General features: G+C 45.1%; 2 protein-coding genes across 2 annotated transcripts; both read right to left on the reverse strand.

The window, feature by feature from the left end:
* Positions 1–333: 333 nt before the first annotated feature.
* Positions 334–4,839, reverse strand: LOC142588407 (peptidoglycan recognition protein 1-like). The gene is made up of 4 exons (XM_075700102.1): positions 4,688–4,839; positions 3,149–3,448; positions 1,323–1,528; positions 334–541 (listed from the first exon to the last, which is right to left on the reverse strand). Exons 1-4 carry the CDS (start codon positions 4,767–4,769, stop codon positions 371–373), a joined length of 759 nt encoding a protein of 252 aa, XP_075556217.1. The 5' UTR covers positions 4,770–4,839; the 3' UTR covers positions 334–370.
* Positions 4,840–7,459: 2,620 nt separating this feature from the next.
* On the reverse strand, positions 7,460–20,123 carry LOC142588409 (peptidoglycan-recognition protein 2-like). The gene is made up of 4 exons (XM_075700103.1): positions 19,921–20,123; positions 16,420–16,722; positions 9,196–9,401; positions 7,460–7,693 (listed from the first exon to the last, which is right to left on the reverse strand). Exons 1-3 carry the CDS (start codon positions 20,006–20,008, stop codon positions 9,211–9,213), a joined length of 582 nt encoding a protein of 193 aa, XP_075556218.1. The 5' UTR covers positions 20,009–20,123; the 3' UTR covers positions 7,460–7,693; positions 9,196–9,210.
* Between the last annotated feature and the right edge of the window lie 5,686 nt (positions 20,124–25,809).

Here is a 25,809-nt window from a genome sequence, read left to right on the forward strand (position 1 = left end):
GTCATTCTATTTTCCTGCCATATTTTCTCACGCAATTTATGCAAACGAGAATTAAGGCCGAAATCTAAAAAAAAATTATGTTACAACTCTCCGTATAACCTAATAAGTTTCTCTTCTGAATGCAAGAATGTTATTCAAGTCGATTCAGCATGTGGCTAAGTGAGAGAATTTTCGCGCCTCACCTGTTACAACAAAAGACGCAACATTCTCACACGTGTTTCTACATTCAGAAACAGCAACATGTATGACATTCATTAATAGCAATTTCGGCGTGGTTTGGTCTTCTCTCAAAGTATCATTTTTGTTTGGCTGTGTATCGTTACTCCAAAAGCGTGCAAGGAAACATTTTATCATTGAAATCGCATTATGATCAGGTAGGCACATCGTGCTCGTAAGCCCTCGGCTTCTCGCAGATGTACTTCTTCAGTCTCCCTCCGTAGTGCTTCGAGTTGCCGAGGAAGGCGTACAGGGCGTCCCCTGGACTGACTCTGCAGGCGGCGTCTCTGTGACCATGCAGTGTGTAGTTAGCACGGATCTTGCCCTGCAGTGAGTACTGTGGTTAGTTCAGTGTTTCAAAATGAAATTCTGGTTTTTTACGTCTGTCAAACCGGCAATCTGATTACGATGCAGGCCGCAATTAATGGGGGACTCCGGGTTAATTTTCACCACTTGTGGTTATATAACGTGCACCTAATGCTACCCACTGATACACGGGCGTAATTGCATTTCGTCCCCATCAAAAATGCAGCCACCGCTGCTGGAAATCGAACCCACGACTTCATGCTCAGCAGCGTAATGCCATAGCCGCTAAGCCAACGTGACGGGTCAGTTCCCCGCGGTGCAATTCACATTGAGAAGGCATTAAAAATGAACTCTATGTGAACTTGTATTGCTATTATTTTCTGTCGAAAAGTCACGGAACACCGTAACATATGGTTATGCGTCATGTATAGACGCAGCCTGACAGTCGATGTCAACGCCAGCGCTGTGAGCGTGCACTGTTTGGATCAGCGGATCTCTTCTTGTAGAGTCTATAAGCGCGCCGTTCGGAGGCAGGAAAAGCACAATAGGTGGCACTATAGAGAAAATGTGCGTATGCCAGCCTGCACAAGCCATCGTCATTGTATATGTTCATCGGAAACATCAACTGTATCACGTATTCATGTTCGCTCTAACAGTGTACCGCACTGTACATATCGGAATGGCGCAATGTCGGGCTTAAAATTTCGGTCGGGCTAAAGTTCCTTGCTCTTTCATTTGGATGAGTTACAGGCATGCTCGGGGTCTGTGCGGCATGCTCCAGTGGGTACTGTGTAACACACCATGGCGACGCCGCACTCCAGGAGCCCGTCGAGTGTCCTGATTGCTCCGGGTGTCGGCAGGTGATGCGAGAAGTCGCCGAAGAAGGCCACTGCCAGTGCGTCTTCGTTGTGTCCCTTGGTGTGGGCGCCGACTGCGTCCCAGCCCCGTGCCACGTACACGCGCCCACCGCCGCCGATGAGGAAGCTGTAGCCAATGTCGTTCCAGCCTGCAAGATGTCCATCATGCATGGGTCAACTAATCAGCCTACACAGACGTCATCCTAACGTGCTCGAGACGTCATCGATGTGCATTTTTTTTATTGGATACGCTTAGGCAGACGTATGTTCCTGTAGGAGGCGCTCCTCGTTTCTTGACGTCGAAAAAGACACAAACGTGCTGATACTTTTTCGAGCAATGAATTCAAAAAAATATTGTGACATCAATTCTTCTCTCAGTCAGCTGCAAACAGAAACGCAGACCCAATTAACGGTATTGCTTCTGCAGATGCATGAGCACGAACTCGTCACTGTGGGCACTTCACATAAACCAAGTCCATAAATATGTTTCATTGCAAACACGGCCCTGCAAATGCCCGGCATTATATGCATGATTGCTTGAATATGTAAGGAATACATCCCAGTTCACTGTCCTCTACATCACTACGGACATTACTTCATCTAGTTTATACCAAGGATGTTTTAAACGTGCAATAATTTTAGGAACCTTAAGAGATTCCACGTCCTTAAAGAAACGGTGTGCTGGCGCACGAGCACCTCTGTTTCGAGATCTTTGTGTTTACCATCTAACAACAGATTTCTTTAAGTTATGGCATTCTCCTATCTTGAACACGTAGCCAATTTAAGTCTTCTGTGGAGTTGATATCCTGGACACTGTCGAATACCAAAATATTGTATAATCCGCCATCTTGTGAGCACTGGTTAACTCACGGGGCTGCTACAGCCTCCCTGGTGAGCTCAATATGTCAACATGATGGATTTCAATAACATCGCAAAATTTTACACTGTCTATAATGGCACCTTAGGACGAAGGGCTCTCTGGCCGTTCTCCAATCTTCCCTGCGCTCTACGTCGTCTGACTCCATCCTATAGTATATCTGCAAATTTCATGATTTCTTCGCCACGCTGTACAGCGTTTCGTTAGCCTAGCATTTATCTGTTGCTCTAATAGACCATTAGCTACCTGCTCGACGCATCGCATGATCTACCAAACCATGTTTCTCTCTTTTAATATTCTGCTAGAAACCATCCGACATTAGTTGATTTTCAATCCATACTGCAATATTTGCTTTCAAAAACAGGGCAACCGCACAGGCAAAGCATGTCAGCCCTGTGTTATCGCTGTTCTGCAGATGCGTTTCTGTACAATTAGGTCCAACTCCCTGGTGTTGGCACCGTTGTTCATTAAAGGAAGGCAAACATGACAGAATTTCACAGGGAGATGGAGGCCTGAAATGATGAACAGTGGTAGAACAAGGAATTTCGCTGAAGTCAGCGTTCCGACAAGGAAACTTGCCTTCGTCAGGGCAGCAACTGCTGCCTTATAAAGCCAACAGCGGCGCATATGTGCACATTGCCACATACTCAGTGAGCCAAGTCAGTCCGATGGTCCGTTTCAAACCCTGTTCCCTCAGCACAGCAGCCAGGTGCGCATTCGTGGGTAGCACACTGACCCAGGTTGGTGCTAGTGACTCGGGTGGTGATCCAGGTGGGCGGAAAAAAACAGTTCGGGACACACACGCATAGATAGAAAGGTAGCCCCCAAAAAGTGCGTGAAGTACCCTAAGAATGCTAACGCATTAAGTATGGCCCGCCGCCGTACAATATACCTCTGGCGTCCATGTGGAAGTGTTGAATGTAGCGCATCCACTCGGAGCAGGTCCATGGGTCAAAGCACTCCCCACCGGCTGTGTGATGCACGAACACCCGTGGCACGGGTTGCACCTTCAGTCGTTCCCGCAACTTGGGCTCCCGGCCGCCCCACGCGTAGCGAGGCACGAACTCGATGCCCGAGCAGGCTAGCGTCGCCCGAATCTTGTCGTCCAGCAGTCGGGCAGGCCACAGTGCGCCGCTCAGCCCTCGGTCCCAGTCAGAGTAGCCGTACGAAGTCGGGCCAGCGAGTCGATAGCCTTCACGAAAGGACCCCGAAAGAAACGTTGCAGGCACCTTTTCATTCGCTTGCAAACAGCAGTCTGACAGCAACAGCTTTCATGCGCCCTGGTGCTTTGGCAAAGCACGCATAGTCAAGCTGTACTTTGATAAATGAACCTGGCTAGACAGGCGCTAGCGATTATTGTGAGGTTTTTGCGCAAGAGTTAAGTTGACGCTAGATGCAGAACCCCATTTTCCTTAGTGCATATAACTTAACAATATGTCCAGAAAAGGCAAAGGGGTCAAATGAAGGTGGGAATGAATTCAACGACAGTGAACGAGCAAAGGATTTTTCTGGCTGGAGCCAAGCCCGGACCCAACGCTCTGACAAAGGTTCACCTGTCTTCGTCAGGGTAACAAAAGAATAAATGCTCCAGGTTAATGCTTCCCTTGATTACATACTCTTGAACATTTACTACATACATTTATTTTTTTTCTTTTACTTTTTTGTCATCATTGCCCTTCTCATCATCTTCTTCCGCCATCCCTTTCGTCCATGCAGAGTAGCAGGAAAGACGTTAGACCTAACTGTTGGCTTTATTCCGCGCTCATTCTTTAGTTTAAATTCAGGCTAGCGTATCCCTGCACTTTCACTAACTCAAACAATGTATATACACATTTCCCGTGCCACGTGCAGATTATAGTTTGTTCTTTTGGTGCTTTATCTGAACCAATCACAAATGTGCAGCAACTGCGTACCGAGGACCCGGCAGCCTACCAGGCCGTCTTTTAATGAGCAGTCGGGATTAACCCAGTGTTAAACACCGGGGCCGCACGTTTCAGCTTCGGTGTTCTTTACGGAGCGCTTGGATGGTGATTTTATTTTTCTATTCTCTGTCCGAGTTCTTATGCGCTGTTCATCGGGCCTTATTCTGTGCTTGAACAGTCGTTTTGGTTTGTGCAACGTGTCCTGACGGCAGGTCCAGCGCTGTTATATATCTCCGACCAAATACAATGTATCTGCCTATTGCTTTCAAGTACAGTGTTTCCTCATCAATAAATTGCACCGATGCTAGAACTATGACGTGCTCTTCTCATAAGCAGTACCGCAAACAATGCTGCATTTAACAGCCACACTTTTATGTGAATATCCCCCTAAGAAGGCCCATGTAAATGGTCATAAAAGAAAAGAAAGTACAGGAAGCTTGCTTTGGCAATAAAATGCAATCGAGATCACAAAAATGAAAATCCCATGCAATGCGGGAGATAAACTCAGCTTGTTGGCCTCCTTTCGTCTGGAGTGGCGTATACAAGCAGGGCCGCAATGATAACAATCGTGGTGGCCTGTGCGCGAAACATGTCCAAACGCTTTGCTCGCTCCGAGCACCTTCCCAGGCCATCTTATGGAGGCGCGACGTCATACGCTTCCAACTGTTCAGATGTTTGGAGACTGTGCGAACACAGTCAACAATGTGCGCAACTTAATGAATCGCCCTTCATATAACAGTGTAACCGCACAATGTGAGAGCTGTGTATACCGAAAGGGTGGATGAAACAGTGCAAAGCAATGGACGCATGCTATTGTGCATGGACTTCGACTCCAGGCCGTGTCAGCTGCATTCCGATAAGTTCGAAATGTGTAGACGTTCGGATACCTTGCTTTGAGTGAACGTTGAAGAAGCCCTGATTGTAGAAATAATTCTGAGGCCTCGCGATACGACATCTCACAGTCCTCATGTAGTTTTGGGCTCGTTAAACCCGATTAGTTATAACATACATGTATAAAATTTTCTGCAGTAACTCTTTCTATAGACCGCTCCAGTTAGAATTGTGGGTAGGACAATTACTCCTCTTGTGTTCACATTTCTTGCTCGTTGTTCAGTGCAAATCATCCTTTGCCATAAGTCTTCTATAGTCATTAGTCAGCGTGTAATTTTGTCCGTGGGATTTTGTCCTCTCTGAAGCCTCACGTCAGCAAGCTTTCGTTAAGGGGAGTACCAGTAAATTATTTCCCTTTACTTGGAGGTACTCAGTGCTCCTAACATTACATTGCGGAGTATTTGGACCACAGCACGTCCGAAAGTACTGTATTATAGTGCATATAACGCGCACCAAATATTCACAAATTTAAGAATAAAGTCGGGTTCCAAATTATATACAAATTTTGCCTTGATCTCTGACCTAACGGCAGCGCGCGCTTCACGGCCGTGACAGGACGTTGTGCGACAGGATGTTGCCACAACCGACGACGTTACAAGGCGCTGATTCGAGAATTTCCGTGCAATGCCGCCACCTACCTTCATTTTTCACAAGTCGTTTTCTGAAACACGAAGTCCCATCTCCCGGCGAAAGCTGTTGGATGTCCCAGCATGGCAGCCTAACGAGCGTTTTTATGTTTGGCATGGCAGAGCGACGAACGCCTTGGTGACACCGACATGGACCCCCGAGCTATATAATTCACACTGACAAAGACACAAAACTACTTGCGCATACCACTTACATAGGATCAAAATTAGAATTTGCGATTGATTCATTTGTATGGAGCCCTCACCAGTCACATTTAGTAAGCAAATTGGAAGCCCTTGAAAATAAAGCAGCTATTCTCATCGCCACACAGTTTTCTTCGCATTCAAGCATTTCAGCCATTAAGAATAGTATCGATGTGCCATCACTGGAAATTAGAAGAATAATTTCTGGCCTAACATTCTGTCACAAACACTACAACAATCCAACTAACTATACAACACTAATTGAACCAGCGTGCCAATGTATTTGCACCCATTTATCACAACACAAGGCTTGGCCAATGTTTGCGCGAAAGCATAGAATGCGCTTTTCTTTTCTTAACCTAGCTGTAGAAGAGTGGAATTTTTTTACCAAATCTGGCGCTTTTATTACCGACCATGACGTATCCAAGGACACACTTACAGAAATTTTAGGAAATAACTAAAATAACCACACCAGAACAGTTATGAGTTATGTGCACTTAATTCTTACGCAGTCATTCGTTTCCGTGTATAGTTATGACGCAGCATTCACTTCTATGCATAATATTGCTTTGAGTACCTCATATCTCGCTGCACTACGTTATGCCATAGCTGTATTGATATGGTACATTTTTCTGTATTTATCTCTCCTCTATGTAATGCCATCAGAGGCCCTTAGGGTAAATTAAAAGGCAGCCAAATAATGACGATGTAATCACACGTTGGCTCCAGCATTCGTGATGGTTCATAGGAACATCGTGGGCAGGAAGAGGGACGATAAAAGACAAGAAAACACGAATACATCCGGTATTTTCATATCTTCTTTTGACCCTGTTCCTGTGTGCACTATTTCTCTAGACCGCATGAACCGCCGACAAGCCCACCTTGCACCACCGACTTCAGCGTTCGGTCCACTCTCGCTTCGCACTGCTATTGTACCACTGACTCCTTGGTGCTTACATATTTTAAGTGTGAAAGGCGTTTTTACCTTATTGTGATCCGTTCCGCAGGAGGAATATAGATGCCCTTAGATAGTGAATTCCGCCTGGTCACCATAACTGTACACGTATACGTCACTATATACTTGTATATATCACCGGATAGCTGGTTGTGTTAATGAGGGCTCTACGACAAACGACGTCGTGTGGCCGAGCAGTGCGCTAGTGTCTTGCTACGTTTGTCCTTGTCTCTCGCGCTGTTCCTATATTATAACGTGAACTACGCAAACATGCCCAAGTCTCTGCTCTTCAGAGCAAACGGCCAGCTTTTTCAACGTGCAATAACCATGTGTGCTGTATGACCCTTGCACATGCGAACTACGCTGTCCAAATATCGAACTGAATTGAATTCTTGGGTTTTTTGTGTCAAAACTACGGTTTGATTATGAGGCACGCCGTAGTGGGGGACTCCGGATTAATTTTGACCACCATTGGACCGTTAAAACCACAATATTGTTCTGACGTCTCGATTCACACATAGAATGAAGACGTCGTATAGGAGGATACGTGCCATTGAAATGAAGAAACATTTTTATGCTTACGCTCGAATACGTCGGAACATAGGTTAGGTCATCATTCTTTTATACCAGCGCCATTTTCAAATTTAACGCTTTTAGGCAGAGTTCTTTTAATGGGGCACACTGCGTTCCCTGCGCCCAGGCGGATCGCAGGTGTACTTTTGGAGTTTCCCGCGGAAGTGACTCCACCGACCGATGTATTCATACAGGGCGTCACCGGGGCAACTTGTGCAGTAGGCGTCTCGGTGGCCGTGAATGGTGTAATCAGGACGAATCTTGCCCTGCGAAGAGGTGTTTCGATTGCTGGTTAGTTCCCTTTAAACCGGCTCTACTTGTAGCGAGAAAAATTATCTGAAATATGAGAGGCTTGATTCAGTCAAGTGGCAACCGCAGAACAGAAAAAGAAAAAAAATGGCAGAGTACAAGCAAATCATCTGAAATTAAAGTGCTGTCGTTGTAGGCGATGATAATTGTTCCTTTGTAGTGGTGGTGAAGAATCAAGCGCTACCAGAAGTGTGCCTTAATAACGTAATACCTCGCTGGACGAAAGACCAGCAGCATTCGAAGCGCTACAGTAGCGGCGAGCACGGTCGTCAAACCTGATACCATGAGTCAAGTCCGTCCGCTATTGAAACGAGACCCGCCGTACATTCCACAGTTTACTCTGGCGCTTGTAAACAGTGGAGAAAGTATAGCACTATTCACAATGCGCACACAATCTGATAGTGTACAGCACGCCAATCCGAGTTCTTCAATACTTTCATAACAGTGATAGTCCGGTGAAAACAAACACCGGCAAAAGGTAAAGCAAGAAAGCATGACAAAAGGCTGTCACCTTTCTGCTGTAAACGGAAAATGGAAGAAACGACAGGAGGCCACTTCTGCATACCAACTCTTCGTGCCAGAAGCAAGGTCTTCATGACAGGATTATATAAATGCTCTCCCTGTAGACGCGCGTGCCGATTGCTACTTACTCTACTTCCTTAACACATACGTTCCATAATGATCACGCTATCTTGACTAACGGCAGAGTTCTCCAGCTGCCCGCTTCTGTATATCAACCATGCTTACCCTATACACGTATTAGTTCCTTGAACTCGCCACTCCGTCTAATCTCCTGCCGCACGCGACAGCGCATCCCTTAGTGGGTACGCACGCATTCCGTTACTCAAACGGATCAACAGATTCTGCTCAATAGAATGCCTGCACAACTTTACTTCTTCTTCCTAGTACCAAATGTACAATATCATCGAGTTGCGCTTGATGAATCATTTGAACTGCTGACTTTATGTCGCCTAAGGCTACGCCTCTCATTTTCTTTTCCAGCAATATTGATGTTGCATATATGTTGATTAGAATGCACTCTACACTACGGTGTCAAAAGAAAGGAAACAACCTCTTGCCCCGTGTTGTCGCGTTGTTCGTATTGTTACGCTTACATTGTTTTACTTTTGACACCGTACTTTACCGGATTATTAATGTTATCTGTTTATTGCTCGGCGCAAGGCCAGTGTGCTGTGTATGAGCCTCGTTTAATCAGATTTCTAACTCACACTTTTGGCAGTGGCTGCCTTCACTGCCGTGCCGTCGCCACAGCGTAACAGTACTATCATGACCTTTGCATACCCACTCTCCCAGTTATCAATCCTATCAGTTATCATTCGTGTACTACGTATGTAATAAAACGGCGGTTATCGAACCGGTGACCTCGTTCTTAGCAGCAGAATGAAATAGTCAGGGTGCCACTGTATATCGAGTGTTTCCCTGCAGTGGCAAACATTACCAAAGCGACGCCGCACTACAGCAGCCTGTGCAGCGCCCAGATGGCCCGCGGTGTGGGCAGGTGGCTCGAGAAGTCGCCGATGAAGGACGCAGCCAGCGCGTCTTCGTTGTGTCCCTTGGTGTGGGCGCCGCTTGCGTCCCACCCTCGCGCCACGTACACCCGTCCGTCGCCACCGATGAGGAAGCTGTAGCCGAGGTCGTACCAGTCTGCAAACACAGTGTAAGTTTGAGTGAGTGAGTGAGTGAGTGCGTGAGTGAGTGCGTGAGTGAGTGAGTGAGTGAGTGAGTGAGTGAGTGAGTGAGTGAGTGAGTGAGTGAGTGAGTGAGTGAGTGAGTGAGTGAGTGAGTGAGTGAGTGAGTGAGTGAGTGAGTGAGTGAATAATAAAGGGCAGTTTCGCCCGAAAGGCGAAGCACAGGCAGCGGCAGCAAGGTTTAGCGTTGCGCCTGTACTCGTGGGGCGGTGTTCTCACTATACGCGGATGCGACAGATACGCGGGAGCGCCATAGTTGCTGGCACGCTTAAACGCTTCGACCCGTCGTTTACATAGGGCCTGTGATATACATACGCTACTGCGTTGCCCGTAAAGAGCGGTGCCGGTGAAATTACATCGTTTTCAGATTTTATGAACGAATATGTATTTGCACTTTTTAATAGTAAGAAGTTATAGGATAGAAGGTACGAGCTGTAAATGAAATGTTTCATTAGTTTTGCTTAAAGGCTGAAATTGTAAAATATTCTGAGCAATAATTCAGTCAAGAACAAAGACCTGTCTGAACAACTTTGACGGTTCAATGATATCTAGCTTGCATATACAGCATAAGTATGTACGGAACATCACGACGACGGCTAACATCCACCTAGAGTGTCCGTAATTATTACTATCGCCAATAAATGCGGTCGCAACCGTGGGCACTGATTATTGCTCGAGTTCTGAGCGATACGTCGCCTTTGATCTTCAACTCGTTGTCATGTGGCAATATTGAGGCGAACCCAGGCCCAAATGAGAAGGAACTTTTAATTCAACTACTCGTTGGACAGAATAACATGATGGCTACCATGATGATGGCTACCGTGGTGGCTACCGGCGAACCAAAAAAAAAGCAGATATAGTGGGTAGGAACAGCAGATTAAGAGGTCTGGAGGCTAACTTGTCCCTGTTGCAGCCTTAGAGCCAGAATCAAACGGTGTGAAGACGACTGTCACAACTTTGGGACAGCCTGTTTCATATCTGCAAAACAAATTAGAAGAGCTTGAACATAGAGGTAGACGGAATATCTTGATCGTGTACGGCTTACAGGAGCAAGAGAACGAGACAGCAGATAGCTTGACAAAAATGTTGGAAAATGGCCTGTTCAAGAAAAAGCTAGAACTCACTATCAGTTGCCTAGAAAGATGCCACCGACTAGGGGAAAAGGGGGCAAAAGACATCCAGTGATCATCAAACTTTTATATTACCGAGAGAAACTCGCTGTTCTGTGGGCTTATTCAATGTTAAAGGGAACAACGCTTTCTGTAACGAAGACTTCTTCCTCAAAGTACGTGATATAAGGAAAATGTTATAACAAAGTGCGAATCAGGAAAAGTAAAACGGCGCCAATGCCAAGCTTGTGTTTAGTAAGTTAAGTGCGGACGGTGTAATGTTTGGGTGAGATAAAGCCGAGGAGAAACGCCACAAGCTTAGTAAATAGAAATGACTTTGTAGAATAAGGAGCAAGTCCTTTTCAATTCTAAACATGAAATGCCGCAGTGTCGTAAATAAAGCTGTTCAACTTGAGAGCGCACTTTTCTCAGTTGATTCCGACATAGCCGTACTTACCGAAACATGGTTAAGCGACAAAACATTGGACAGTGAGCTTGTTCCAAAGAACTACAAATTGCTACGAAGAAATCGTAACAGTAGAAGGGGAGGTATTGCTATCCTGTATAACTCTTGATACAACTGTAGAGACTGCTTGATGTTCAAGATGTTGAAAGTATGTTCTGCAAATTATACGTGAATAAATTTAGGTACATCCTTGGAGCTGTGTATGGAGCTCCCAAGTCTTCTGTTGCGAAGTTGAAGCGTTATCAGCTTATTTGTATTCTCAGGTTAAACAAGACAAATAATTGATACTAACTGGCGATTACAACCCACCAAACATCACTGGGAACACTTTTTTTTCTCGTAATCTTCTCATAGTACCGAAAACGTTGTGGCTGACATAGCGTTTAGCTTCGATTTATTACAAGTTGTTACAGACTTCACAAAAGTATAGAATTTTATCCTTGATCTGTTCCTAGTAGGTGTCACTATAGGCTCCATCCAGCGAACAGGCGGCGCCACTGGACAGCAAACGGTGCCGCGCTGCTCAGCGCCGCCTGTGGCGAGCGGCGCAACACTGGGCAGGTGGGAAGACCGCGAAATTACGTGCACGACGTGCACCTGTCGCCGAAAGCCGCACGTATATCCGTGATTTGCCGTTTCCCGTGTACTTGAAGGTGCAAGCGAGGTCCTCGGTAAGTACCTTCTGCAGGTTTAGGCATATTAAAGGAATAGGAGAGTATTTTCTTGCTGCTGCGTTAACCAACGGAGACAAGCTGCGCGCTACTTCACATGTTCTGTCCGCGAAAGTGGCAGGCCTGGACGTTCACGCGAAGTGCAGCAGGGACAACAACTTTACGAAGTCATCCTGCACGCGAATAAAGCCTACTGTGACACTAACATTTAAATCACTAAACTGGCACCCCAAAACGCTGTGCTTCTAATAGGTTGACCGATTTTTAATCGACGCGTCGCTGTTGGCGATGCTTGCCTCATTTCGCTCCGGCGCGTCGGAAGCAGCGGCCGATCATTTGATGCCCATGTCACATTGTTACTTTAGATCGCTATACAGCTCGATCCGGACCGGGTACAGCTGCACGGTCACTTTGGATCGCGATCTTGCTCGATATGCATTCAGTCTGTCGCTATCCGCGCATCCAGTCCGTGCTTCACGATCGCGATCGTAGGCTGTCGTCAGCACCGCCATGCCGAGTGAGCTAAACTAACTCGATTAGAATTGTTGGACCGTGTTGCAGTGACCATGCTTGCTCGATATAGGGAGATTTCATTCGGTTGGGTGCGATCTTAATTGAAATCGACTGTGTGACACCACGGTGCTCTAACGCTCTGTGTGCTTCGTCGTCGTCTGGCATAGCGCCAAACGAAAGCCTTTGCGGTTTTGATGCAGTTGTAAGCGGTCTGTCGTGGCTCACTGCTGAACACAGAACCGGGACCTACTTGCCGACGTAATCGGCACAACTACGAGTCGCTCCGCGCGGCAAGTGAGACAAACCAGCCCTTATTTATTAGGTCTTTTTATGCGTCAGATTATTCTCGTCACGTCGTCGCACTTTGTAAAGGTCCGGAAGACGCGTCGGGTTGTTGTCAGGATTACTTTCGATTGTGCTTTTTTGTTCGTTGACGAAATGCCTAGAGCTTATCCTGGTTGATTCGTTTGGGACCCATTCGGGGCCATCTGCAGCTGAAGAATGAGATTTATTAACCACGAAATCTGGATTTATATGACGCGAGTGTTAGTTTCTCACAATGTACAAAGATCGAGGTTCATTATGCCCTTTTGACAAGGTCTGATTTCGCTTGAAAATTCGTTTGCTTGCACATGCGCCTTGCTTTCGCAAGGTCACTTCGCAAATGTAAAGTCGCTAGAAAAATTGCACCACGTGAAACGGCGCCTCTCACGCCAGCAGCCGAAACGAGTATCGTTTATGAATGAGCGCTCGCTAGCGTAAAATAAGCTTCTTCGGCATAAAATATTGCTCATCACACACACAAGCGTCCTCTTGATCACACCAAATGCTGAGGCTGCACTAAGCAGCCGTCAAATCAGCACAGTCGTGGCAAACGACTTTTTAAATGTTGAGCAGCTGACCTTGTTTTTGAGCGGCTGTTGAGCAGCCGAAAAGCCACGTTGAGACGTAGCTTTTCGACGGCTACTCAGTTTAAACTACAGATAATTTCGCTAGCACAGTACACAAAAAACAAACAAATGCTATATTCATGGACTTGAGCAAAGCGTTTTGATGTCTCCCACAAAAAATTTCTTCATAAGTTGAGTTTTGTACTCGAATATGATAAGATATTAGCATGGACTGAAGCCTATCTCTTGAACCGCTGTCAACTTGTTATTGAGAATAGAATGTTGTCAGACTTAGTTATCGTTAACTCTCGCGTTGCCCAGGGATCCGCCCTCGATGCGCTCTCATACTTATTACATATAAATGATATCGTTAACAATCTTTCTGTTAAAATTAAGCTCTACGCTGAAGACTGCGTGCTGTATCAGAAAAATAACATCACATGACGACTAACTCAAATTAAATAGGGATTTCAAAAGGGTGGTTTAAAGGTGCACGCAATGGCAAACGTGCGTTAATATTGAAAAGACGGCATACGGGAAAATAACACTAATAGAGAAGCCGCTTGCGTATCATTATGGCACTGAAAACTCTTCTTTGTCAGAGGTAACACATTACAAATACCTTGGTCTCTGCATAACTAAGGATCTGTCCTGGACAAAACATGCCTGTACAGTAACATCAAATTTTGGCCCCACATTGTTCTTTTTAAGACGTTCGTTAAAAGAATCTGCACCCTCTGTACTTCTCTTCGTATATAAAACGCTGAATCGCCCAGTTTTGGAATGCGTGCTTACTATATGGGAGTCCCTCACTAAAAGCCGATGTTAGGAAGCTAGAAAATCTACAAAAATAGGCTATTATGCTTACTTCCAATATCTGTGGGCGTACCTCTATCACTGACATCATTTTTCAGAGTGGCTTCTTCCTTTCTTTTTTGATGAAATTAAAATAAAAGAAAGAGATGCAGTGGCCCTATAATGATGACCTCTACTCCTTTTCTCACGGTAGAAATAACAATATATAAGATATGTGTAGCAGAAAAATGAAATGAAACGACGTCATGGGGTTACAAAATCACAGCACACAGTCCTATACATCCACGATCATATAAATATAAAAGGCAAAGGCAATCGCATCACAATGAGTTTGTAAACAAAGTCACAAACAAAGTCACACAAGCGGCCGCGATGTAGACTGCGATGAGTGGGTGAACAGATGAGGAATTACAGAGTTAAAATAGTCAAGTCAAGCAGTCAATAGTCAATAGTATGTTTCGGCACATAATACAAAAGAGTGTAACACGAAATATACAGGCGCTATAATTACAAATAATGAAAGCAAGTCGTACTTATATTGTGTATCTATTCAGTGCGATGTCTAGAACTTGTTAAGGGTGCCTGTATCTTCGTAAAAATGTTCGAGCGCAGCGCATTCAGTGCGTTTCGCCGTGCTATTTTTTATGGCCATGGGCCCAGCAATTTCGGCGAGAGTGCCATGGCTTACCTTCTGTAGCTAACAGAAATCGCCCATATTTAAAATTCTTTTATCAACTAATAAACGGCCGCTACGTATTCTCATCTATTCTACAGGCTTTGCTACGTGGGAGACGCTTATTGGCTATAACTTCATTTACTACACGTGTTAACTGGTTTAAATATTCAGATTTTCTCAGAACTGCAGTTGAGTGGAACAAGCTGGCATGCATAATAGTAAACCAGGATTATTTGTCGACTTTCGAAACATATCTTCAGGGAACAAGGGAAAGATAAAAACATGTTGCTTTGTCCGAGATAGTGCTTTTCTATTTTTCTTTTCCTTCTTTGTCATTTTTTTTTCTTTTGGACTACTTTCCCTGATAATTTCTTTTCTTATTGATATCGTTTCTACCACAGTTTAATGTTGTGCCTGTAGTGACGTTCATAATAACGTGTTTCATATTGTACGCAGTTAGCCCATTTTTGTTGCTTTTCTGTGTATTAGCATGTGTACTACGCTGCTAAGATCTTGTATAAGGTTGCAGTATTTAAATATAAATAAAAGCGATAATGCGCCCGGCACTCCTCATACCATACTCTAAATGATCAGTGGTCGTGGTGCGCTATCCAGTTTTAGTCAGTTCGTCTTCTAGAACGTGCAGCAGGACGTGTTGTATCTTCCAGAATATGTAGAAATGGTTACATAGTATCCGTTGTTTGTAATAACACCTACCAAGCGCAGACTCCGGCACCAGCCTCCTCATCCGGTTATCTACTTTCACTGTGATGGCTCGACCCATGAAATCTCTCTCCCTTTGAGAGTGCTCCTCGCCTCTTCTCAGCCAATTAGATAAGTAAAACTGCTCACTGTAGGCAACGCTATTCGCTTTGAAAGCAAATGAAAGTGACATGCTATAAAAGAGAAGCGCGTTTGATTGGGCTTTTCAAACAACGCTGTGGATTACCAGCCGATGCTCTCATCGGCGGTTACGTAAATCCGACGTTAGGAGTTTGGAATAAAAACAGATTGGAGTAGGTTTACGTTATAGGGCCCTTGCTCGAAGCAAATATCGCATCTGGTAAACGGCGTAGTGCACTGCAACAAGAAGCGGCGCAAATACCATCACTTTTTCTTTTTTTCGTCTACTTCTTACCATATTCCGCCACCCCGTCTTACAACACCTTTAAGACATTTTCAAAAGAGTCTTTATTTTTCGTAAAACACGGCGCAGCATTCGTAACATTGTATAATGTGCCCGAATCCGTAAACTTTACGAAAATGTCGGGAGAGTTGGCAGATATGCATATAGCCCCATTGAGTATGTGTGTGCGTGTGTGTGTCTGTGTGTGTGCGTGTGCGTGTGCGTGCGTGCGTGTGTGTGTGTGTGCGTGCGTGTGTGTGTGTGTGTGTGTGTGTGTGTGTGTGTGTGTGTGTGTGTGTGTGTGTGTGCGTGCGTGCGTGCGTGCGTGCGTGCGTGCGTGCGTGCGTGCGTGCGTGCGTGCGTGCGTGCGTGCGTGCGTGTGTGTGTGTGTGTGTGTGTGTGTGTGTGTGTGTGTGTGTGTGTGTGTGTGTGTGTGTGTGTGTGTGTGTGTGTGTGTGTGTGTGTGTGTGTGTGTGTGTGTGTGTGTGTGTGTGTGTGTGTGTGTGTGTGTGTTATTCGTTCTTTTCTCTTGTCCATAACGCGGACAATGGTGAACCAACACGCCCCAATAGCAACTTTAACCCGTATAGAGCTCCGTTTCGTTTCGTGAATCTATTTCGCAGGTTTCCGAAGAACACGTTCGGTCACAGCAATGTCCCCCGAATTACGCGCATCGTTTCGCACTTCCCGAGGCCACGGCCATATACCTCTGGTGTCCATGTGAAAGTTCTGCCAGTAGCGCATCCTCTGCGAGCAGCTCCAGAAGTCGAAGCACTCCGCTTCCGTCGTGTGGTGCACGAAGAATCGAGGCACTGGTTGCACCTTGAGCGCGTCCCAACCCTTGGGTGATCGGGCGCCCCAGGCGTGGCGGGGCACGAATTCGATGCCCGAGCAAGTCACCACCACACGCGTTCGGTTATCCGGTATCAGCCACGGACGTCGCCATTCGCCCGTGATGCCCCGCTGCCAGTGCGGGTAGCCATACGAAACCAGGCCAGCTATTCCGTAGCCTTCACGAAAGAAGATGAAAAATTTCTTTTAAAAAATATTGCTGCAAATTAGAGATTACATTCGGCGATATGTGCGTAGGCGTAACAAATAGAGAACTTAGTCAAGCTGTTGTCATTTCGTCGATGACGCACGATGGTAAAATATTCACTTGGCACTTCCATTGTTATTTCCCGATAATAAGACAGCGTATTGCAGTTGCGTGTTGGATATTTGCGATTGAGGTATCTTTTGTCGTTCAGTTCTCGGAATGATGAGCAAAACGAGAACAAGGAGAAAGCAGGAGCCGATGTTCCGACAAGTGGACTTGTCTTCTTCAAGGCAACATATGCTTTCCGCGCCACAGTATATATACGTGGGATTCTTCTAAAGTGGAGAGGGTGTAAGGTGGGTGGGTGCGGCAATGAGCGAAGGTGTGTTAGTGGCGAGGATGTAGAATTGTGAATAAAGGAGTGCTGGAGCACAAAGCCAGTGACACGGCCGCCTGTCAATCACGTGTCAACGGCCGTGTGTCTCTCCCTCGCCGCTTTAGAAGAACCCCACCTATATTTACTGGGGCGAGGAGAGCATATGTCGACTTGAAGAAGACAAGTCCCCTTGTCAAAACGTGGGCTCCTGCTTTCACCTTGTTCTCGTTTTGCTCATCGTCTCAAATTTCCACCTCCCGACTTCCCCCTGTCTTCTCGGAATGGTGGCACGTACTTGTGCTCGTAGTTGTACTTCCAGGTTCCGTAGCAATGGCTCCTGCTCAGTCTCGTTTACTTGGAGTTGTTCTTGGAAAACGGAACTGGCAAAACTATACACGGAGCTGTGTAAGTGGGCATGAAAGGTAGCGTTCGTTCGTGTCGTAATTAACGCGATAGCGATAAGGGCCCCACGTTGCAGAAAATACGGCCTTGGCAAAAATAATTTTTTATTTAGATTTAGATTTCGTTTTTATTGGGACATTTCAAGAAATGCCCACGAAGAGATGCAAAAGGAGACAATCTGTCTCCTGACTGGGCCTACTCTTCGGGCTGCACTTCGGACAGGCACAGCAAAGCAGAACACAAAACAAACAATACACTATGAACAGAGAAGATTAGGTACATCATCATAAAAAAAAAATAATCAAAAGCACAAATCATCAATCATACGTAATGCATGTGTTAGTTATACATCGATGTGTGTATAACATATGACAAATTTACATAAAAGCAAGCAATCAGCAAAACACAACGAAATATTCGCAAATGTGGCAATACGGATTCGTACTTAATTTGATTTCGAAAAAAATTCTGAACCAAGCATGCCCAACCACTCTTCTACCACCAAAGTTGCTCATGCCTAGTCTTTCATTCTTTACAAAGTTATTCCTCAGAATTTTGAGAACGGCATACCACAAACAAATGTAATCAAGAAAAAGAAAACACCGACAGCGCATAGCTTTAATGTTAGCTCTTTATCAGGCTGAAATATTGAAAGTGCGAAACAACAACAAGAGATCTACCCATGCAAGAGGCCGCGTTTCTACCAGAAAGCTTGCCTGCGTGCATAGCGTTCGCCGCCAGCGTTTCCTGGTCAACGTTACGGTTACATAAGCTGCAGTTGCCGGGAAGCATGAAAAGCAGTCGGGGGTCTTTGAATGTTATCGCGTTTTACTTCTAAAGGCGAAGCTTAAGAGGAAGCTTTAGCTCGAGTGCTCCTATCTAAATACATGTAAAAGGAGAATTCGTTTTTCTCGGCAACCACTGCACCAATTTTGACGAGGTTTGTTGCATTTAAAAGACAAACTTAAAATCTAGTGACTGTTGGTTTCGAATTTTTTAGTTTGATTGTCAATTTTTTATTAAAAATTGGCAAAAATCGGAAATTTTCAAAAAACGAAACTATCAAGTTTACAACTCTGTAACTTAACCACTAAAAATGATAATACAATTCTGTGAATTGCATCTAATAGTACATCTAAAGCGGACAAAATTGATATGTTGCACATGAATATGAAAAAATTTAATCATAGGGAAATACAACTTTTGCAAAACCGTTGTAACCAACGTAACAAATTCACGTAAGATGTAAAATGACATATTGAATTTGTCCGCTTTGAATGATCTAATGAATGCCGTTTACAGAACCGCGATATCGGTTCTTGATGCAGAGCTATGAATTTGTAAACTTCGTGATTCTATTTTTTTCAAACGGTCAAATATTTGAAAATCGTTTTAGGAAAATGCAAGCCCTAAATCGAAATTCCGCTTCCAACAGTCACTAGAATTTAACTTTCTCTTTCAAATGCGGCAAATTTCATCAAAATCGGTCCAGGGGTTATCTCATAAAAACGTTTTTGCGTTTTACATGTATTTGAATAGGCCGCGTCGGAGTTGGGCCCGAGCTAAAGCTTCCTCTTAAGCGCCCTCCAGATTTGTCAAGCACGAATTCACCAGCGTGTTTTTTCTAGCTACGTTAAACTGACACTAAAGGTTGAAATATTACAGATTCTGTAATAATGAATTCGACATTCGTAGCTATAAGAGAGCTTTTGTATGCGAGAAAATGATTGTTGTTGTTGTTGTTGTTGTTGTTGTTGTTGTTGTTGTTGTTGTTGTTGTTGTTGTTGTTGTTGTTGTTGTTGTTGTTGTTGTTGTTGTTGTTGTTGTTGTTGTTGTTGTTGTTGTTGTTGTTGTTGTTGTTGTTGTCGTCGTCGTCGTCGTCGTCGTCGTCGTCGTCTTGGCATCGGGGCAGCGACAGTCACCCAGCCTGCTTCAGTTAATCAGGTATTCTATACACGCTTTTCATTCTGTCATTTTTGTATCGAACTTAATATATTTTCTCTTCTTTAAAACGTCTCTAGCCACCTCGTACAGCTACCCATGCCTGTAACGGATCCGGCAGTACCAATGTCTTCCCTGTTGTTTTTTCCCGCTAATACTCTAAACGTCTCTGGCTTATTTCGACTGCTGACTGGTTGATGCTTCCGTGCGCTTTAAATTCAAGAGCTTCGGGAAGGTGTGCGTTATAAAAAGAAACAAAAAATGAAAAAATAAAAAATTGGAGTGACGCCGCCTATTTTGGACTATGGTACATCTCATGTGACGTCAGCACTGTCTGATTCACAGATCGCGGCGGATAGGGCGGTCCGTTCCGGCATCGAAAGTGACCGAAAAATAAAAGCCTGTTCGGGAACAGTCAATAGCATGAAATCTGGCAAATACGAACTCAACTTGTTTGCTTCCTTTCGCCTGGATTCGCATGGTCGAGCACAGCTGCAACGACGACGACGACGATCGTGGTGGCCAGTGCGTGTGTCATCTCGCTGAGACGCTTCTTCGGCACGCTTTTATTAGGGACGTTCCCGCTGAGCCTCTTTATGGGAACGCGACATTATGGCTGCGCCTCAGTCCGTGCTTCTAGCCGACCGCTCAGAAGTTCGCGAGTGGTCCCAATATAGGCGACATTGTTTGCAGCATGATCGATGGCAATTCGAGCTTCGTATAACAATGCACCTCGGCACACGTTAGAGTTTTCCTACGCACTCTACTGGTTGCTAGAATTCGACCGTTTCGTACATGGCCAGCATTTACGAAACAGTGAAAAGTATTTCGTACTGTTCTGTGCGAAAATTATTGCGAAGGGAAGTGAATTCCTGCATTTTTCGGCATTTTTCTGCATTTCTGCATTTATGTGTGCACCAATCGACGTGGTGCACACTTCGTGCCTTCATTATGTAATTTCCCACAACTGTAATGCCCGAATGGCCGAAATGTAGGTATACTTATAGATAAATCTATACATTTCTCTTGTCACTTTTCTGTTTGATTTATTAGCAGAAAGCGGAGGTGAAAGAGGCTGTGGTAGTAGTGGTGTTATAGCAGTGGTTGTACCAATGGTAGTAGGTTCATCTTAGTAATGTATTTATAGCACATTTCAGTAAATGGCAATGTCTATTTACGGTTAATTTTTTTATAAAACCGCCTGCGGCAGCTAGTATAAGTACAGTCCTTGAGCTAGTCTACGCGAAGAGGCGGACATTACTTGCACGAGAAATTGAAATGCATAATCTGCAAATTAACAAAAAAATCACTAATTTGCTTTTTATCTAATTACCCTGTAGCACACATTCCAATTTCCAAATTGTAGCCGGGGAGTTTGCAAAGAACAAATAAGTTAGGACTGAACTGGCTTGGAACAGTGCCGAAGGAGTAAGGTAAACGTGCACGAATTGTGATTAACCACACTTGCCAATATCAGCGAACGCACCGTGCGCAAGTTAATGATGCAGAAGGGATCAAGAGATGGCGCCACTATCCGATGCATGTGAATGCATGTGTGACTGTGCTTATGTGTGGATGTACCTGATATGTGTCACCTACCAAGGCCAGGGCATCACTACTTTTTCACGGGGATGTCCACCCGTTACAAAGGGCGAGGCTACTAAACCCAATTCAATCCAACACGCCGGCCGAGTGCTTCCTCTGAACCCTCCGCTTCCGCTGTCTCTGCAACCCTCCTACTCCTTTGTATCTCGAAATATCCTGAAGGTGTGCGCCTTTTTGGTGTCCGAGTGAATACGGAACGAATTATTTACCGCTGCTATCACAACAGCTGATCTCGCTGCGCAGTTGCAGTCGAAATTATGGACTGCGTAAAAAGCCCCGTTTCAGATAATTTAGACATACAGCAACATATGTGGAAATTTTCACGCTTGAAATGCGAGTGGGCGCTTCGCAAAACGCTCACAAAATTATATGTTTTTCATACCGAAACTGAGAAAAAACGTTGTCATTATCAGTCGCCGGAAGTGACGCACTGGGGATACTCTGAAGCCAGCCGAGTTCCGGTTTCATTCATTACTTCTATGACATCTACATCTCGCTGTGTAAGGCTGCATATTTGTTTGCAAGGACCAGCCTGAATTGGTGCGATTTTATCCTTACTGCGTCTAGGTTAGCCTGTTTCTTCTTGACCAATTTTACTCTTCCTCTCTTCAAATTCAGGTGAACCTTAGACCTCACTAACCTACGATCTTACGCTACATTGGCGAAAATTTGACGCTCTATGTTTCGTTATGTCTCGTATAGTGGACGATAGAACACTGAACTTTTGTTAACGGGCATAAACTGGGTTTATTAAGCATGGGGTATACATGAATGGGTGTGTTTATACGGAGGTATAGAGAGTAGAGTGTTTAGAGACGGGGCGGATCTGGTCGCGGATTATTTTTTTTTTCTCTTTCCTTTCCTAATCCAAAGTCTTTGAGCTTCAAATCTGTTACAAACCTGTCGAACAGCTCTTCCTCCCGTTGCAGGCGAGTTCGGAAGACGTATCGCGAGTGCGTACAGCTCGTTTTGCTTAGGTCAGAAATGCGCGTCGAGAAGGCTGATGACATAGCATACCCAGGTGAAAATTTCCAACTGGGATCCAACTGGTCTCAGCTGTGACCAACTAGCCTCAGCTGGAAACCAACTGGTCCCAGTTGCACACCAACTGCTCCCAGTTGGAAACCAACTGGGTAGCAGTTGGTTCCAGTTGGGATCCAACTGCAACTATTTCCAGTTACAGTGGGAGTGACTGGACCCAGTTTGGATCCAACTGGAAATTTGACCAGTTGTACTGGGATCAATGGCTCCACTTGCGTTCCAACTGGAACCATCACCAGTTGTGCTGGGATCAACTGGTTCCAGTTAACACTCAACTGAAACATTGGCCAATTGTACCGGTAGCTACTGGTTTCAGTTAGGATCCAAATGTAATGGTGATCAGTAGTTTAACTGAAAGCAAGTAACATGCAGTGCTTGCAAAGACAGAAGCAGCTAGTCTTATACTGAATAATTCAGTTTGAAAAAGTCCTAGTTGGAAGAAACAGTGTGCATGGCTGGTCGTTATAAACACAGGTGGGCTTATTAAAGCATGGCATGCCATTTGAGCTTTCAAATGGAAAGCAATATTCATTCACTTAGGAGACACCAAAACTGGATGCAACTGCATTATTTGTTGGCCATGAAAAGACCACATAAATCCAAGTGGGATGCATGCACTAGTTGTACAGGCACACAAAATACACTTGTTTACAAATAGTATGAGGCAAAATAAGTCGGATAGCAAAACAACAATGGAAAATTTTAACAGATGGCTTTTGTCCGATGCAAGATTTGTTTATTTTTTTCTGTACCCTCATGACCCGGATCGTATAGACTATGTTGCCGTCAGTTTAGCACAACACATAATTACAAGGTTGATATAGTGAATAAAGCATACACTAATCGGATTACAAGGAAACAGCGCCAAATGGACATTCAAATGCCTTGAGATAAATGTTAAGTGGCATCGAAACATGATTAACAAGGTTATTACACAACTTTATTTTCTACTTCATTACTGTATAAATGCATGCAATATGTACACTAGTGATGTAAGTGAGACATTATGGCAAAATACATAAGCAGCTAGTAAATAAGGATACAAAGAAAGGGACAAAACTTTTAGTTCGCATCACATTCCAAAAGCCTACGCAATTTGTTCTTAAATACCTAAACAGTGTTGGTTGCTGCTATATATGATGCAAAGCAATTGCAGTCCATGTGTTCCAGAAATGAATTCATTTGATTTACTGCATGGCAAATGTAGGCATGTCAGCAACCTAACATATGCAATTAATGCACAGTGAAATCCATGTATGTTGCATGGGATGAACAGTTATAGACAAGAATAATCATGCAGCGCGACTCAGCACAGCCTCAAGAGCAATAATGTAAAGAATGGGGCACCCATACTTATACATTCAATTTCAATTTTCAAGCATACAAATGCTCTATACAGAAGCAACTTGAGTGCTGATGGATACAGGTGCCACGAAATAATTTATGCAACCGCGCATCCTATTAGTGTTAGATGTCCATGCCCATGCCAGGAGAGGCTGGATGTTAGATTTAATGCAGGACATTTACGATATGACATAGGAATGGGGCATTGTTGTATGCTACAGATCAAGGGGACAATGTGCTGCAACATGAAAGTCACATTTTGCATTTATCTGTGTTAAGGGCCATCTTTCACTTATAATCACTTAGAAATGATATTAATGTCAGTGTTTTATATTGCGTGTTCTGGTATGCAATCACCAGCAAAGTTTAATTGATGTGGGGTTGCCAGGCAAGTCTTATGTACGTCAAAAATAACAAGGGCACAAGCAAAGCCTCGGGTAGGGCGGAGACCACTAACAGGGAAAAGTAATGACTATTAGCGCGCACATACTGTGAACAGTTTGAATGGTCAATGTTCTGGCTACCCACATTCTAAAGCAAACAGTTTTGACAACTGCTTTGCAAAAGCATAAGAGCATAAGCTCAATGTCAAAGCCATCAAGAAATACTTTCAATGGTCATGGTTGGATGGAGTAAAGGAGAGAAGACTCAAGAAACTAAATGCAGAAAATCTACACGGTTATTTATCAAACAGCTTGAAAGTTCAAATTTCAATGGAAACAACTAGATGGGACAACGGCTAGCTGCTGAGTGTTTTCGTGACATTTATGGCGTGGAATCGTGCAACATTTCTTTCACTCTCCAGGTAACTTGCCATGCTAAAGTATTTTTACACTAGTGGAACTCAGAATGATTGAAGAAAAAATAAGCAAATTGAGAAAAGGAAGACAGGAGGTGTGCTAAACTTTGAACATTTTATTACATGTCACTTGTAAAGTGCTTTTATACCGAGTGAACAAAACCAGATCACGTGACATGTGACAAAAGACCAAGAAAAACTTATTTTTTTCTATGACGCAAGAGTTGTGCCTGCACCCACAATTTCAGCAGCTCCAGAGAGAAAGAGAAAAAAAACATTTATTCGGACCACCGAGGTGGTTGCTCTGGAGGTCGAGTGGGTGGTGTCCTCATTCCAGGACTCCACTGGCCATGGCTGCTCGACGTACTTGCTGGACAAGAGCTTCTTGTCCCGCCAGGGTATCGCCGGTCAGCTGTACCTCCCACCGCTCAAATGACGTGCTAGGAGTCTTTAAGTGTTGAGGTTTGCCCTCGCACCCCCACGAGATGTGAAAGAGTGTAGGGCGTGTGTCGCCGCACCAGGGGCAGATGCCGCGATATGTATGTGGGAACATTTTACTGTATCTGTGTAGGTTTGGAAATGTGTTGGTCTGTATAAGTCGGAGAGCTACGGAATCTTCAGTCCTGAGCTTTTTGTGAGGCGGAGGATAAATTCTGCGGTTGAGTCGCTGGATCTCGAGTTGGTCGCAGTAATTGGATGGCAGGGGCATGAAGGTAAAGGGTGGGGATTGATGAGACGATTGGTCTTGCCCCGCTCGGTTGATTAGCGCTCGAGCTAGGGCGTTCGCCCTTTCTTTCCCTCCAGACTCGCGTGACCCGGCGTCCACGTGATTTGATGGTATTTTTGCAGCGTCGGGCCTAGAATCTGAGCCGCCAGCAGCGGTGTTCGTCCGTTCGTAAAGTTACGGCAGGCCTGTTGCGTGTCGGTAACGACATGGACTTCCCTGCCTACCCTGTCTTCTTGCTTTATTACCAGCGCCGCGGCTATGGTCTCAGCCGCAGCTGGGGTCTCTGCCCTTACGGAGGCCGCGAGGGTCAAGGAGTTGTCTCTCCCGTTCACGGCGGCTACCGCGAAGAGGCCCCCTACAGGGTACGCCGCCACGTCCACGTACGTTACGTACGGGTCACCCTTGAATTGTCGGCGCTGTCTGTCGACGCGAGCCTTGCGTCGTCCTTCATGGAGTTCATGACTCATGTGCTTCGGTATCGGGTTCGCCTTGATCTTGCCTCTGACCTCTGGCGGGAGTGATCGTTGCCCATCGAGGGCACGGAGCTCCGTTGCCGTTCCGGTCCGGTGGAGGATGGCTCTGCCCGCCGCCGTGTTCTGTAGTCTGGCCTTTTGCGAAGCCATAACCGCGTCCGACAGCTCAGCGAAGGTGTTGTGGATCCCGAGCGCCGCTAACTTCTCGTTTGAGGTGGTGACAGGGAGACCCAGGGCCGTTTTGTACGCGCCTCTGATGATGGCATCGACTTGTTCTTGGTCGCGTTTGTTTAGCGAGTGATAGTGATACGGCATGCTATACGTTATTCTGCTGATCGCCAGAGCCTGGA

The sequence above is a fragment of the Dermacentor variabilis genome, chromosome 7 (assembly GCF_050947875.1).
Source record: "Dermacentor variabilis isolate Ectoservices chromosome 7, ASM5094787v1, whole genome shotgun sequence".
NCBI lineage: Eukaryota > Metazoa > Arthropoda > Arachnida > Ixodida > Ixodidae > Dermacentor > Dermacentor variabilis.